Source organism: Simochromis diagramma, unplaced genomic scaffold (genome assembly GCF_900408965.1).
Source record: "Simochromis diagramma unplaced genomic scaffold, fSimDia1.1 OVJJ01000683.1, whole genome shotgun sequence".
Taxonomy (NCBI): Eukaryota; Metazoa; Chordata; class Actinopteri; order Cichliformes; family Cichlidae; genus Simochromis; species Simochromis diagramma.
This window is the reverse complement of record NW_024387158.1, coordinates 626,631-644,262: the sequence shown is the minus strand read 5'-3', so window position 1 is coordinate 644,262 and position 17,632 is coordinate 626,631. Positions and strand designations below refer to the sequence as shown.

General features: G+C 38.8%; 1 protein-coding gene across 1 annotated transcript in view; it reads left to right on the top strand.

Moving 5' to 3' along the window:
* The window catches only part of crb2a (crumbs cell polarity complex component 2a), a 39,360-nt gene that overhangs the window by 9,882 nt on the left and 11,846 nt on the right, over positions 1-17,632 (top strand). Inside the window, exons 2-7 of the mRNA XM_040048711.1 lie at positions 2,551-3,243; positions 5,233-5,428; positions 10,009-10,148; positions 10,429-10,599; positions 10,742-10,855; positions 11,522-12,475. Of these exons, the coding sequence (XP_039904645.1) occupies positions 2,551-3,243; positions 5,233-5,428; positions 10,009-10,148; positions 10,429-10,599; positions 10,742-10,855; positions 11,522-12,475 (2,268 nt within the window). The remainder of the gene's footprint in view (positions 1-2,550; positions 3,244-5,232; positions 5,429-10,008; positions 10,149-10,428; positions 10,600-10,741; positions 10,856-11,521; positions 12,476-17,632) is intronic.

Here is a 17,632-nt window from a genome sequence, read left to right as displayed (position 1 = left end):
TTATAATGATGGAAGTTAAGATTTGTGGCATAGTATATTTACAGTCATTGATCCTTATTTCTTATATTTTTGCACATTTGTCACACTTCCATGTTTTAGACATGAAACAAATTTTAAATGTTTGATAAATCACAAATTAATGTTGAATAACCAAAAATGATTTCGTTAATTACCAGTATTGTTAGCTTAGGGTACCTGTGGCATAAACATTACATTGGGTGGTGGTCTAATCAATTTATACACAATTGCAACTTGTGTATGCCACTTTTCACTATGATGAAAACTGGGAACATAAACTGCATATAAGAGCAAAAAGAAAGAATAACACATATAATCTTTTGGCTTGATTACTTTCTATTTTGTAACAGAATTTTGTAACAGAAAAAATGCAGACAATTTGTAATCATAACCATGTTTCTTTACTTTTATTATTTATCTCTCTTTTCTTTTACACTGTCACTCTGCTCCCACATTCCTCTCCTCTGCAACTCAGTCACTTTTAATATCTTCCACTCCAGTGAGAATTTGGAACCATAACACTGATCAAAGAACTGGGGACCGGGAGGTAGACTTGGGTATTTTGGATAGTGTGTTGAGAGTGGCCTATTTAAAAGGAATGTGAACTGATTCTACTGAAACCTAGTAGCACTGGCTGATGAGGGCACACATTAATATGTATTGAAAGAATTCACTGTACTTGCCCAGCCATTTTCCCTAGATACCCACAAATGTGAAATATGGACTGATATACTGCATATCTGCCTTAAATTGGCTTAAAGTGTTTTTCCAGTGTAGGTTTTAGTTCCCATTAGTTATGGTCAATGGCCAAATGAAGCTCACTGAAGATTGTATTGAAGAAGGATCTACTAGATCTACTAGTAGAGGTGCTACTTGAAGCTTTTCAACACAGCCCTCTTTGGTGGCATCTGGTGGCCAGAAATATTAAGACCAGCCTGAATCAAAATGAACTGCTTCATCATGATTGCCTGCTCAAGAGAACTGATTTGACAGCTTCTGTTTGATATCATGTGACGATTCTTTGTGATATTGGGCTACCGTTCTGCTCATGTGAACATGTTTTTTTTAACAAAAAAAAAGTTATTTAATTTAATAATTTTGATGAATAAACCATCCTTGTTTAGACATGGGCCATTTTTTGATCTTCCTTTGCTTGTGACTTTGTAAAAATTGTCAAGTCTGTCTAGATTACAATTAAAATTGCCATTTTGAGACTAAACATGCAGAGAAACACAAGGTCTTGACTGATGTGGAGTGGTAGGGGTCATTTGAACTTAAAAGCAAAAAGAAATTTGAATCAAGATTTACACATTTAAAGACCAGTTCAAGAACAACTTTGTCATCATAAAATTAAAAGAACAAAAAAAAAAAAAAAACAGTAAATGATGAGGAGTTTATCAAAAAAACCAAGACTTAACAAAACGTAACACGTAAATCTGTACAGTGGACAAGCATATAGTTTTTCTCCTACGCTCTGATCGAGAGCTGTCATGTCTGCCACACACTCCAGTTACTCATCTTTGTATAGGTCATCTTTGTAACAAGACTTTGAGATTACAGAGGAGGTGGCAGTAATATGCTGAATGAAAGCGACTAGGTAAGGGAGTGATTTGACCACGGAGCTATATGTATGCTCGGAAAGGTTTAAACTGAAAAGAGACAATCTGACAGATTTTATAAAGGCTGTCCAAGTTTATATCTATTATAATGGATGAAAAAACACAAATAAGTACTAAAATACTAAATACTAATGCATCAGTATTCTAATAGGATAATAAAATCGGATATATTAGCCTGGAATAAAGTAAAAGATATTGAGAGTCTTTTTAGCAATTAGATACAGCATATTCTTCCACTTCTTTTTCACTCACTTCTTCTTTACTAATATTCATGCTCCAATGAACACATCCGGAGCAACTTGGGGTTCAGTATTTTGTTCAAGAGTCCTTTCACATGTAGACTGGAGCAGCGAGGGATCGACCCACCAACCTTTAACACAGAAACCTAGAAAATGATCTGCTCTACACAGCCAGCCTGGAAATAAACCCAATTCCAAAGAAGTTGGGAAGCTATGTAAAATGTAAAAGAGAATACAATGACTTTCAAATCTCATAAATCCATGTTTTATACCCAATAGAACAGCGGTCCCCAACCCCCAGGCCTCGGACCGGTACCGGTCCGTGAGTCGTTTGGTACCGGGCTGTGAGAGTTGAGGCTCAGGTGTGAAATGTATAGTTTTCAGGGTTTTCATCGGTTTTCAGCGTTATTTTGTTATCGTTTTTATCGTTTACTCGGTTTTCCTTGGTCTTTTCACGTGTGTTATGAATAAATTTTCTTTTTTCGGTACCGGTACTAGTTTTATTTTGTTGTATTTATCCGCGACACCTTAAAGGCCGGTCCATGCAAATATTGTCGGGCATAAACCGGTCCGTGGCGCAAAAAAGGTTGGGGACCGCTGCAATAGAACATAGAAGACATATTAAATGTTTAAACAGAGACATTAACTCAATGTATTTCCTTTTTTTCTCACAGGAACATTCTGCACAGCCACAGCAGACAGATGCTTGTCTGCACCCTGCCAAAATGGTGCTACCTGTGTGGACACAATGGATGATTATGCCTGTATTTGTGCCAGAGATGGGGTGAGGTACATGGGCAAAAACTGTGATGAACTCTATGACGCCTGCTCTTTTGCTCCGTGTGAGGACTGCAGTAGTGTTCCTGGCACCACAGAGTACCACTGCATCTGTCCAGACGGACTGACAGGAGATAACTGCACAGAGGAGGTGGATGAGTGTCAGAGCAATCCTTGTTTCGAGCCTCGTTCTCTGTGTGTAGACCAACTGAATGGCTACTTCTGCAGGTGTCCATCTGGGTATGGAGGACAAGACTGCAGGACACCTGTAACCGACTGCATTGATGAACCCTGCAAGAACAATGGAACATGTTTATTACAACCCGAAGGGTTCGAATGCCATTGTGCACCTGGGTTTGAGGGAAAGACCTGTGAGGAAGATATAAATGAGTGTTCATCAGAGCCCTGTCAGAATGGTGCCATCTGTATAGATGGAGTGGGAGAATTTCACTGCTTCTGTGTCCCAGGTTTTCAGGGCTATAACTGTGAAATTGATATCAATGAGTGTGCTTCAAGACCCTGTGAGAACAACGCCACTTGCATTAATGAGAAGGACCACTATAAGTGTGAGTGCCTGATGGGCTTTAAAGGTACATTCAAAAGTTGCATACACACACATCAAAGAGGAAAACTGTGTCCATATTACGTTATAGGCATATATTTCTAAAAAGGCCTAAAACTATACTAATACTAAAGTGGCTAAGGCCAATTACAATTTATTTAAATGGCACATTTCATGATATGAAAACTCAATGTGGTTAACAGAGAAAATAAAGACATAAGAAAGGTTTACAGTGCCTTGATGCAATGAAAACAGCAAAACAACAAAGCACCACAAAACAAAACAGTAGCAATTAAGTGTATGCATGAAAGGTTTTGAGCGTGTTTTTGAACGTACACAGAGTTGTAATGGCTCTCAAATGAGCAGGCAATTTGTAACAAAGAATATGACCAGAATATCTGAAAACGCACTCAGCAAACTGAGATATGGAATTGTTAAAAGATAATCACCAAACAGACTTAAATTCATGAGCCCAACTTAACCAAAGTTACTCCAAGTATAGGCAGAGGCAACATCTACGCTAGGAGTTCCCAAGGAGTGCTCTCTCACATAAAACAGACGTTCATTTTTAGAAATTATTCATCAAACTGAAATGTATTATGTGCTTCCAGTTACAGGTTGGGATGTCATTTACTTTGTATTCCTACCACTTTTAGGCAATGTGAACCAAAGTCTCACATAGGCAAGACTTCCATAGTAGTAATAATACAGAGAAAGCAACAACAGTAAAAAAAATAAAAAATAAAAATAAACAAACAAAAAACAGATGAACAAGCAGTTGGTGACAGGTGGAAGTAAAAAGCCAACAGCCAGCAGTCTGAGATGATGGGGCCTGATTATTTAAGACCTTGTATGTGATGAGGAGGATTTTGAATTTGATTCTGGATTTAACTGGGAGCCAATGAAGCAAAGCCAGTTTGGGAGGAATATGCTCTCCATCGAGTCTAATCAACTCAAGGCTTTTAGGACAGCTTGATAATGATGAAAACATTCCAGACATGAAGTGATAAATGCATGAACTACTTTTTCAGTATCACTCTGAGACACAACATTTCTAATTTTAGAGATATTGTGCAAGTGGAAGAAAGCAGTCCTACATATTTGTTTAATATGTGCATTAAAAGACATATCCTGGTCCAATACAACTCCAAGAGTGTTACTGGAGGCCAAGGTAATGCCATCCAGAGTAAGTATCTGGTTAAATACTACCGGTATGTTTAACCAAGATTTTTAGGACTGAGTACAAAAATCTCAGGGTTATTTGAATTTAGAAGTAGGAAGTTAACCTGCTTTCCAAATTTCTTCTGAGATTTTTGCACTGGTTCATTGTATATTTGCTCCCAATTTCACAGAAAGTTTTCAGGGTCTTTATAAATATATTAACTCTTCAGTTGTGCAGAAGCTAAAGAGTCTTTATGTTTTGTACATAACTGCAGCAAGGTGCTACCTTAAATCAATGGACCACGGGGATTACCTTTTTAATTACACAATGTATTGTGAAAAAGTGGAAAAATGAAAGAACCTCCACATTGTTAATGCGCTGACAAATAAACTTCCAAAATATGTATTTCAACAGTATATGTTACCACTAATTGTGGTCTGAACAGAAACTGGTTGATTTGATTATTTGCTTAGAAAATTTTTGTTTCATATCACACACTCATTTTCACTAAGAATGCATGAGTAGGAAGACCGGTGCTCGCTCACATCATAGAGCCATTTCTGCTTCTGCTAATTCTGTTGTTTTGTTTGTCGTTGATAAACTGGGCACAGCTGCACAGAGAGTATTTTAAGCATTTAGGTTAGATTCATCTCTCATTCAATTAGTTTGTTTAAGGATTTTACCAGAAGCTTTTAATCATCAAGGGTATCTGAAGACGAGAATAGGCACACTAATGTTGATGGTCGCTGATCTCAATGGGTAGTTGATTGTGCTTTGTTTTCTTGACATGACAACTTATTATTCTTTCATTGCTTTGATTTATCTCCTTTGCTTGACTCCCCCCTTCTCTTCCAGGAGTCAACTGTGAGACTGAAATAGATGAATGTGAGTCAAATCCCTGTCGCAACGGAGCCGATTGTCATGACCTCATAGGAATGTACTCTTGTGAGTGTCTACCTGGATTTGGTGGCATCCACTGTGAAGTTGATGTTGATGAGTGTGCCAGTATGCCCTGTCAGAACAGTGCAGTCTGTCATGATATGATTAACAGGTAGGCCAGTCCATCTGTAGCTGCCCCAATAGCATAGACCATGAAATACTAAAAACAGATACTAGAAAGCTACCAGGTTACTGTTTTAAGGAGCTGATCACACCCACTAAAGGCAGTAGTCAAGTCGTCACACTAATTCTGTCAGTCAGCACTAATAATTTGTGCAAGAGTTTGATTTGTGCAGGAGGCTGTTAATACACAACATACAGTTTAAACATGAGGAAAGCAGTAATATCATATACTATAATGTGTGCTTTTTTGAACATGAAAAATAGACATAATAATCATAATAACTTAACATATTTAAAAAAAAATCCTTGTACCTTATTTTAGATAGGCTCTTTATTGCCATTGTGCAATTTTGTTCAGCAAAACTCTTTGATGGCAGTCTTTTTCAAAGCAGCATATACAGGGAGTGCAGAATTATTAGGCAAGTTGTATTTTTGAGGGATAATTTTATTATTGAACAACAACCATGTTCTCAATGAACCCAAAAAACTCATTAATATCAAAGCTGAATGTTTTTGGAAGTAATTTTTAGTTTGTTTTTAGTTTTAGCTATTTTAGGGGGATATCTGTGTGTGCAGGTGACTATTACTGTGCATAATTATTAGGCAACTTAACAAAAAACAAATATATACCCATTTCAATTATTTATTTTTACCAGTGAAACCAATATAACATCTCCACATTCACAAATATACATTTCTGACATTCAAAAACAAAACAAAAACAAATCAGCGACCAATATAGCCACCTTTCTTTGCAAGGACACTCAAAAGCCTGCCATCCATGGATTCTGTCAGTGTTTTGATCTGTTCACCATCAACATTGCGTGCAGCAGCAACCACAGCCTCCCAGACACTGTTCAGAGAGGTGTACTGTTTTCCCTCCTTGTAAATCTCACATTTGATGATGGACCACAGGTTCTCAATGGGGTTCAGATCAGGTGAACAAGGAGGCCATATCATTAGTTTTTCTTCTTTTATACCCTTTCTTGCCAGCCACGCTGTGGAGTACTTGGACGCGTGTGATGGAGCATTGTCCTGCATGAAAATCATGTTTTTCTTGAAGGATGCAGACTTCTTCCTGTACCACTGCTTGAAGAAGGTGTCTTCCAGAAACTGGCAGTAGGACTGGGAGTTGAGCTTGACTCCATCCTCAACCCAAAAAGACCCCACAAGCTCATCTTTGATGATACCAGCCCAAACCAGTACTCCACCTCCACCTTGCTGGCGTCTGAGTCGGACTGGAGCTCTCTGCCCTTTACCAATCCAGCCACGGGCCCATCCATCTGGCCCATCAAGACTCACTCTCATTTCATCAGTCCATAAAACCTTAGAAAAACCAGTCTTGAGATGTTTCTTGGCCCAGTCTTGACGTTTCAGCTTGTGTGTCTTGTTCAGTGGTGGTCGTCTTTCAGCCTTTCTTACCTTGGCCATGTCTCTGAGTATTGCACACCTTGTGCTTTTGGGCACTCCAGTGATGTTGCAGCTCTGAAATATGGCCAAACTGGTGGCAAGTGGCATCTTGGCAGCTGCACGCTTGACTTTTCTCAGTTCATGGGCAGTTATTTTGCACCTTGGTTTTTCCACACGCTTCTTGCGACCCTGTTGACTATTTTGAATGAAACGCTTGATTGTTCGATGATCACGCTTCAGAAGCTTTGCAATTTTGAGACTGCTGCATCCCTCTGCAAGATATCTCACTATTTTTGACTTTTCTGAGCCTGTCAAGTCCTTCTTTTGACCCATTTTGCCGAAAGAAAGGACGTTGCCTAATAATTATGCACACCTGATATAGGGTGTTGATGTCATTAGACCACACCCCTTCTCATTACAGAGTTGCACATCACCTAATATGCTTAATTGGTAGTAGGCTTTCGAGCCTATACAGCTTGGAGTAAGACAACATGCATGAAGAGGATGATGTGGACAAAATACTCATTTGCCTAATAATTCTGCACTCCCTGTAGAATAAATGATATAAAAAGAAAACAAGAAATAGGAGGTACTAAATTGACTATTACTAAGTAGTTTGAGTTCAATAGTGCAATTATGAAAAGAAAAATAATAATAAATATCAGACAAATTATGGCTCATGTGAATGTCCAATGAATGTGACGTGTTGGGTGTAAGGTGTAATTTGCCAGTCCAGCTCAATCTTCAATCAGAGCTTTCACAGCCCTTGGAAAGAAGCTCTTTTTCAGTCTTTCTGTGTGTGCTTTATTGACCCCGAGCCTGCTAGAGGGGAGGGAATCAAAAAAAAAACCTAGTCCATGACTCTCTGAGATGGGGGCTGGGTAGACTTCAGTGTAGACCTGGTCCAGTGTTTTTCCATTCCATGTTCCCATGTGGATGTTTTTGTGTTGTTTTTTGTTTTGGTAAAACAGACTTCAGGTTTGTGTGGTGAAAGCCACACAAACTAATGAGGAGTAAACTGGGAATGGGCGGTCTGTGGATAGCCTGATGCAGCCTGGCTTTGTATGATCTCTATCCAGTGTTATGGATTATCCAAAATGGATAATGAACATAGTGAACACATCTAAGAAGAGCTGAAGAGTTTCATTCAGGTTTCAGAGCTCATCACAGTACAGAAACAGTACTAGTTGCCTCTGACAGTGGACTCATCTGTGTGGCTCTCTTCCACAGCATGTCTTTTATCCTGTCTTCCTTCTCTCACCCTAACCGGTCGCAGCAGATGGCAGCCCCTCCCTGAGCCTGGTTCTGCCAGAGGTTTCTGCCTGTTAAAAGGGAGTTTTTCCTTCCCACTGTCGCCAAAGTGCTGCTCATAGGGGGTCATATGATTGTTGGGGTTTTCCCTGTATGTATTATTGTAGGGTCTACCTTACAATATAAAGCGCCTTGAGACAACTGTTGTTGTAATTTGGTGCTATATGAATAAAATAAAATAAAATTGAATTGAATTGAATTGAATCTCTGGGCTTCTCCTGCTAAGCGTCAGTGCTCAGTTCGATACTGTTGGCTGTAATATTTTATGGCAGCTATTTGAGTATACAGTAGGTCTTGTAAGCTGCTGTGCTGCAGTGGTTTGAATCATATCTATCTAATAGACTCCAATTTCTTCATGTAAATGGAGAGTACTCTTTACACACTAAGGTTAATTATGGGATTCCACAGGGTTCTGTGGACCATTTATACATGCTTCCCTTAGGCAGTATCATTTAGAATGCATAACATATATTTTCACTGCTATGCAGATAATACCCAACTTTATCGATCCATGAAGCCAGATAATACACACCAATCAGTTAAACTACAGGCTCTAATTTCCTGCCTCTTAATTCAAATAAAATTGAGGTTATTGTGGTGGCTGTAGCTCAGGTGGCAGAGCAGGTCAGCCACTAATCAGAAGGTCAGTGGTTTGATCCCAGGCTGCCTCCTGGCTGCATGCCAAGTATCCTTGGGCAAGATACTAACCCCATGTTTGCCTACTGGTGGTGGTCAGAGGGCCCGGTGGCGCCAGTGTCCGGCAGCCTTGCCTCTGTCAGTGTGCCCCAGGGCAGCTGTGGCTACAACGTAGCTTGCCATTGCCAGTGTGTGAATGACTGAATGTAGTGTAAAGCGCTTTGGGGTCCTTAGGGACTGAGTAAAGCGCTATACAAATGCAGGCCATTTACCATTTATTGTATTCAGCGCTAAAATCTTAGAATATGGTATCTAACCAGATGCTTACTGTGGGTGGCATTTGCTTGGCCTCCAGTAACACTGTGAGGAATCTTGGAGTTGTTTTTGACCAGGATATGTCCTTCAGTGTGTATATCAGGGACTAGAAAGAGAGAGTATATTCCTCCTATATTGGCTACTCTTCATTGGCTCCCTGTCAAATCCAGAATCAAACTTACAATCCTGATCCTCAAATATAAGGTCTTCAATAATCAGACCCCTCTTATCTTTATGAGTTTATACTCCCGTATCACCCTATGAGCGCACTTTGCCCTCAGATTGCGGGCTTACATTATAAAATGATGTAAAAATCTGGGCTTCCAATGTGCAGTATTTAACATTTTAGTCCTTGTAAGGCTCATTTCATTTTGTCATGTTAGTGATGTCATTATCATTGTTTCTATTATCATAGCTACTGCACTAATGTATAGAATACCCTTTTAACCACATTCACCATGCTCATATGCTTATTTTATATATTTATTTTAAATGCTGGGCTACCTCACGATAGAAATTGTTACATTATAGCTGTCAAAGATATTCAGCATTCATCTATTGCAAGTTAGCTATAAACATTATAATACTTGTGTGATGCAACTTAATGTGATGTAACTAAATGTAATGAATCTTAAATGTAACACAATTAAAACTTTAATAATTTCTGCTTAAGTTGCTTCAGATCAGATAATGAATTTCCATGATCTCAAATTACTTTTTTATGTCATTAACTTCCACTTAGCTCTTTAAGCTCAATAATATTGTTATTCTCTTAAGACAAAAATGCCATCAATCTGCCTATATAATTCACTATCAAATATGTGTTTATACATAACAAATTTTTTTGTTTCTTTGTTCCACGTTCTCTGAATGTTGATATCCTTGTGTCTTTTACAGCTATGCATGTGACTGCTCTGATACAGGATATGAGGGCAATCACTGTGAGATAGATATTCTTGAGTGTCTGTCTGATCCCTGCCAGCATGGTGGTACCTGTCAAGAAGGAGTTAAAGAATACACCTGTCTCTGCTGGCAAGGTACTGATCTACAAGCTCCAATCCAAACATTTCTGTCCCAGACACAAGAGTACAAACTGTGAATGCCTCTGATGTTCACGACTCTCTCTAATAACACCCCCATCTGTTTTTGTTGTTGTTGTTGTTTTTGTGTGTTTTTTAACCAAACCACAATGAGATACTGGAATTGCCTACAGAAGAAATCAGAGTTGCACTTCACTAAATCAGAGTCATGTTTTTTTGTGTGTGTTTGTTTTTTAAATATTTTCAGTGTGTGACGCACACCTTTTTTTCTCTCTAGGTTATGAAGGACCAAACTGCGAAGCTGATATAGATGAGTGTGCTGATCAGCCCTGTGAGAACAATGGGGAGTGTTTTGAACGCTCTGATGCATCTCACTGGGAGCTAGACTGGGAGCTGAGCTTTGCAGATGCAGCTGGATATATTTGCCAGTGTCAGTCGGGATTTGCAGGTCAATAAAAGTAAAGGAATCAGTGAGCAAAGAATTATCTATCTATCTATCTATCTATCTATCTATCTAGATAGATAGATAGATAGATAGATAGATAGATATTAAAACTACTGATAATGTTATATTTTGTTTGGTATAACAGGAGAGAACTGCTCTGTCAACATTGATGAGTGTGAATCTGAACCCTGTCAAAATGGAGGCATTTGTAAAGACAAGATCAATGGATATACCTGCACATGTCCTGCTGGATTTTTAGGTGGGTCTTATAATCTTGTAATACAGAGACAGAATTCCCTGTCACACTCAAAATTTAAATTCTGTATTAGTGTGTCTGTGTTTCCTAGTTTATAGTGAATTAAACAAAAGGTGAATCTTGCAATCCATTCTCTCTTATAAAAATAAATTCGTAATACATGCACACAATTAAGTAACATTGGATTTCAATTCTGTTAAAAACAAACAAATGAAAAAAAGTCTTTGTCTCCTGGGATTTTCACCTTGAAGATGAGGAATATACTCCTGTGTGTGACCTTTACACGACTTTCTATTTTTTACTATATATATTTTTTTACGATTAATCTTTATTATTCATTTTTTTAAACCTGTTTATATAAGTCTGGACTACTCATCTAGGTCACTTTCTGGGTTACCAGAAGTACCCTTGGTCAAGATACTGAACTCATGCTGCTCTCCAATGCATGTATGAATGTGTGTGAATGTTAGATAGGAAGAACTTAGAAAGAAAGTGCTGGTGTGAATGGGTGAATGTACAAGTTGTGTAATACGCTTTGAGTCTTCAGATAAAACAGAAAAGCGCAATATAAGAACCAGTCCATTTACCATCTCTGTTTTTTCTAATACAGCACAGTATCAGGTGGTCATCTACCTCCACCATATCTAACCACCAATTTTCTCCTTCCAGGTGAGTTGTGTGAAGTGAACATTGATGAATGTGAGAGCCAGCCCTGCCAGAACGGTGGCTGGTGTGAAGATGGCAGGGCCACCTACACCTGTCACTGTCCTGAGGCAGCTGCAGGTGACCTTCCTTGGGGAGGTCGTCACTGTAATTTGAAACTCCTTGGTTGCGTTGACCATAAATGTCAGAATGGAGCCACCTGCCATCCATGGCTAGAGGATGGAGAACATGGTCACACATGCTTGTGCCCTCATGGATTCCTAGATGAGAAATGCTCCACCAGAACAACTTTCTCCTTCTCCACTCCTGGATTTATTCACATTCAAGTTGTTGTAGAAGAAAGAATTCGCCGGGAAGTTGACCACCATGTTCACAAAGGTCTCGGGATACAGCTTCGCTTCCGGACAACTATATCTAATATGTTGGTCTTCTTCAGAGGGGATGTGGACAACCACCTCTTTCTAGAGATTGTGAATGGTAGTCTTCATGCAAAAGCCTCTTCTGAGGAATCGGAGTTGGATGTAATATTTCCTGGCTTGGTTAGTGATGGAAAATGGAGGGACGCTCACGTGTTTATGGCTCAGGAAGGTCTAGTCTTAAATCTGAAAGGTCCTGACTGTGACAATGATGGATGCACAGTTATAGATAGTGGTGCAGGTGAACCACCTTTCGAGCTCTCTGAAGCCTTTACTCATATTTATATAGGCGGAGCACCAGAGGACCTTTTAGAGTACTCTAAAAGTGGTGCAGGATTCATTGGGTGTATGGAAGACCTGATGATTGACTCTAAGCCTATTCTTCCACAAACACTTCCAGAGGACCAAGGCCATGAACTGGGATGTACTAAGACTGAATGGTGTAATACTGAACCCTGCAATGGCCATGGACGGTGTGTGGACCTGTGGACCAGTTACCAGTGTGACTGCTACCGTCCCTTCCACAGTGAAAACTGTTCTGAAGGTAAAAATGTTTACCACAGGCAAATCTTTCCTTGTCAAGCTTGTTATATGTTGTAATCCCAATTTCCCAGAAACTAAAGCCTGTAATAATATATATGGGGAACCATTGGGGGGGTAATTGAAGGGATTTATCCATTCCCCTTACCTATTACTTTGCTTTACCTTCTAAAAAAAAGAAATCAAATTCATTGATTTTATAAAGAATAATAATGATTATGTAAAGAATAATGATTAAATTTCCTTAGACTACGATGATCTGGATGACTGAGAACCTTCACAGACAATAATGATTAAAACTAAAACCTGAGATAGTCCAGTTAAAATAATAAGCAAATAAAAGTCAGTTTAAAGGAACTCAAATTCATATTACTGAAGAAGGAATGTGAATTCAAAGGAAATTAGACCAGCTGACAACTAGACCAGCTCTTTGTAAACCACACACACAGAGACATCACTTTATATTGATTATATGGTATTCCTTTGAAAAGTACCAGTCTCCATTTTATTTTTTAAATGCTAATTTTGCTGGCCTGAGATTCACATTTGATTTTAGTTTCAAAGAGATATGAATGTAAAAGGTATATATACATAGTGTATGTGAGAGAAATAACACAGGGAAAAATATTAAACATGCTAACTGAAATTTTTAAAATTACTGAAACACTTGGTACAAAAGCTTTTGTTGGTGAGAGGTTCTACTTACTGATAGTAATTAGATTAGTAATAGATTTAATAGCAATAGATTTCAGATGATGTCATGACTTTCCATGCCTTTTTGTACCCAACTTTCTTTGTGTGTTCAATACTTTTTCCCTGTGTCATTTCTCCTTAAAATACTTAATTTAAGCATATCTATGTACGCCATACTCAGAAATACGAAGCTAAAGTACACTCTAGCTCTTACAGCTGCATGGGCTCCAGCAGGAGATGTTGAAACCAATTTAAAACAGCTGGGGAAGAATTACTGGAGTGATATTCAAGTGATATCCAGTCGAATCAATGACAGATCTATAAATGTAATGCTGAAATGTAACCAGTGGCGACATAGACACTTATCATCTTTTGACCAAAATAGACAAAATAATTATTGTTGGGCACTTTACTTTTATATTACATTTAAATAATAATAACATTCCAATTGGTGTCCATGAAAATGTTAATGAATAATAATAATTTGATTCCCTACTGAATTTTTAAGTTTCCTCACTTATAAAGAACAGTCTCAAATTTTTATGGGCCTTTTATTTTCATGGAGAGAGTCAAAATATCAACCAATATCAAGAAAGAAAATATCAAGAAAAAACACATTCAACAGACATTATTGAGTGAAATACGTATTTGAATCACAAGCAAAACATGACCAGGTGGAGAAAACCTTTTTGATCTACTCCCCTTTACTCTACTTGAAGGCAACTTGAAGCTTTTGCTCCCACCACAGATTTTCTATAGGTTTAAGGTTTGGAGAATTTCTAGGTCACTCCATTCCTTAACCTCTTAAGCCCCAAGCCTAAATGATCTCCTGTCTTTTGCCCCCGTATCAGGGGGCGTTGGGGCTTAAGAGGTTAATATGCTTCTTGTTTAGCCACTGCATTATTGCCTTAATGGTAAGTGATCACTATCATGCTGGAAGACCAATTCACAATCCATTCCGTGTTCTGGCTGAGGAAAGGAGTTTCTTATGCAAGATTTCATGATACACGGCCCCAACTATTGTCCTCTCACTGTGGTAAAATCATCCTCATCAGATCCTTACCCTTACCAGAAAAATAGTCCTAAAGCATAATGTAACTCTGTGCTTGACTGTGGATGGTGTTCTGTGGGTCATAGACAGCATTTCTCTTTCTCTGGAGCTGCAGCCGTAAACAGAACTCCTGCACACCCACCAAGGAACAAACTCTGGTTATTGGCAATTCAGTTTTAAGAAATATGACACTAGAGACACCAGCAACCATTGCTAATTGTCATACAGGCGCCAGAGCAGGCGCTGAAGAAATGCTGAAACTGTTAGCTAAGGATAAACGGATATTTCATGAAACAGTAATTCCCATAATAATGAAATCCTGTTAAATCAATCAAGACATTTAAAATGAATGTTTATTTGTTGTGTAACTTTGCCAAAACATTTAGAATCAGACTTTATTCATCCCTGAGGAAATTACGTGGTTACAGTTGCTCCAAGACAGTAAGAACAGTAATTAACTGAACTAAATTAAATAATACAATATATTGTCAGACTCTTCTTTTCTGGTCCCCTCCCCAATCGGACCAGTAGTGACATTCAAATTCCTGGCTCTCGGAGTGGTGTCCAAAATATGATGTGGGCTTTACTGATAATTGGGAAACCTTCTGGGGAAACCCTGGTCTTGTTAGAAAAGATGGCATACATCCCACCTTCTTGTTTCAAGAAATCTGGCCAAATTTATTAAACCCCCAAAACATGAACCACCCCAAAGAAAAAAGGGCACTAGAGTCCCAAATAATTGTGGAGTCTACATGGCCGTGAATCAAGACTAGCAGGGATGGATAGTAGGACCAAGCTGGGGAGCTGCTCAGGAGGGGGTAATCCCAACAACAGCGAGATGAATTCATCAGAAATTATAAGGTCTTTGGTTTGTATCATATCTTTCTAATAGACTCCAAGTTGTTCATGTAAATTGAGTCCTCTTTATACATTAAGGTTAATAATAGACTTCCACAGGGTTCTGTGCTAGGGCCATTTATTACGCATAACATACATTTTCACTGCTATGCAGATAATACCCAACATCGATCCATCGAGCCAGATAATACACACCAATCAGTTAAACTACAGGCTTTAATTTCCTGCCTCTTAATTCAAATAAAACTGAGGTTATTGTATTCGGCGCTAAAAATCTCAGAAATATGGTATCTAACCAGATGCTTACTCTGGATGGCATTAGCTTGGCCTCCAGTAACACTTTGGGGAACCTTGGTCATTTTATTGACCAAGATATGTCCTTCAATGTGTATATTAAACAAATATGTAGGACTGCTTTTATCCATTTGTGCAATATCTCTAAAATTAGAAACATCCTGTCTCTGAGTGTCTCTGAGTGACACTAAAAAAACTAGTTAATGCGTTTATTACTACTGTAATGGACTACTGTAATTCATTTCATTCAGGATGTCCTAAAAACTCCCTGAAAAGCTTTCAGTTAATCCAAAATGTTGCAGCAAGAGTACTGATAGGGACTAGAAAGAGAGAGCATATTTCTCCTGTATTTGCTTCCTTTCATTGGCTCCCTGTTAAATACAGAATTGAAGTCAAAATCCTGCTCCTCACATACAAGGTCTTAAATAATCAGCCCCCATCTTATCTTAATGACCTTATAGTACCATATCACCCCATTAGAGCACTTCACTCTCGACCTGCGGGCCTACTTGTTGATCCTAGAGTATTTAAAAGTAGAACGGGAGGGAGAGACTTCAGTTTTCAGGCCCCTCTTCTATGAAACCATCTTTCACTTTGGATTGGGCCTAATCTCTACTTTTAAGATTAGGCTTAAAACTTTCCTTTTGGCTATAGCATATAGTTAAGGCTGGATCAGATGACCCTGAATCGTCCCTTAGTTATGTGCGTAGGCTGCTGGGTGATTCCCACGATGCATTGAGTATTTCTTCTTCACTCACCTTTTTCGCTCACTATGTGTTAATAGACCTCTCTGCATTGAACTCTACTTGTTATTAATCTCTGGCACTCTTCCACAGCGTGTATTTTGTCTTTTCTTCCTTCTCTCACCCTAACCAGTCGCAGCAGATGCCCCCGCCCCTCCCTGAGTCTGGTTCTGCTAGAGGTTTCTTCCTGTTAAAAGGAAGTTTTTCCTTCCCACTGTCGCCAAAGTGGTTGCTAATAGGGGGTCATATGATTGTTAGGTTTCTCTCTGTATGTTTTATTCTAGAATATAAAGTGGCTTGAGATTTGGTTGTTGTGATTTGGTGCCCTATAAATAAAATTGGATTGAATTGAATTAGATGTATCATTACGTACATTTACTTTCAATACTACTAATGTTTATTTAGACTTTTTCTTTCCATTTAAACTTTCTGAGCTAACTTCAGTAATATCTTCTTCAAAGCCATCAATGTGTCTATTAAATGTTTGCCATGATTAATCTGTTTATAAATGGGCAACATACTATAGCCTTCGAGTGGAGGTAATTAAACCATTACTTAAAAAGCCATTGCTTAACCCAGTTGTCTCAGCTAATTATAGGCCAATCTCCAATCTTCCTTTTATCTCAACATTTTTTGAAAGAGTAAATGTTATCTGATCATCTGCAGAACTCGCCTCCAACTCTGGAGACCCACAAACTCACCACACTTGATTCCTACTTCCGCTTGATAGGTCCCTCCCACCTCTGGTGTCCATCATTTGTTCAGGGGATTACTGCCACGACAGGCCCCAGCTTTGTACTGCTGTCTCGGCATTTAACACAAGCCATTCAGGCTCAATCTCTCTATTCTCCATCATAAAGTTGTGTTGGTGGTGTGATTCAAAAATCTCATGGGGCTTCTGTCAGACACTCTCAATGTACCCTCACTCTATGTTTGGTTACACCAGACCTATCCACCATCCTCCCCATGGTGTTTGTTATGGACAAACTGTGATTAGTACAGAAGTCCAACAAACAACTTGGAGGTTTAGGTTTAGCTCAACTCTCCCTGAAATGTCACCGTAAGAATAGAAGGACTAGAAAGATGTCCTATTTCTCCCTATACTGGCTGCTATTCATTGGCTTCCTCTTAAATAAACAATTGAATTTAAATTCCTTCTCTTCACATACAAAGTAAACAATCAGACCCTATCCTAAAGACCTCTTAGTAGCATATTATGCCAATAGAGAACTTTGCTTTCAGAGTGCAGGGTTACTTGCCATTTCAAAAAGCAGAATAGAAGGCAGAACCTTCAGCTATCAGATCCCTCACCTGTGGAACCAGTTACCAGCTTCCCTGCCTAATTTTAAGATTAGGCTTAAGACTCCTTTTTGGTAAAGCTTATAGTTTCACTCACTGAGCCTTGTTCTGCTGAAGGGCTTTTCATGTTGCAAGGGATTTCTTCCTTCCAGTTGTTGCTAAGTGCTTGCTCATAGGGGGTTGTCTGTTCGTGTTTTGGGGTCCAGGTTTTTTTTTTACCAAT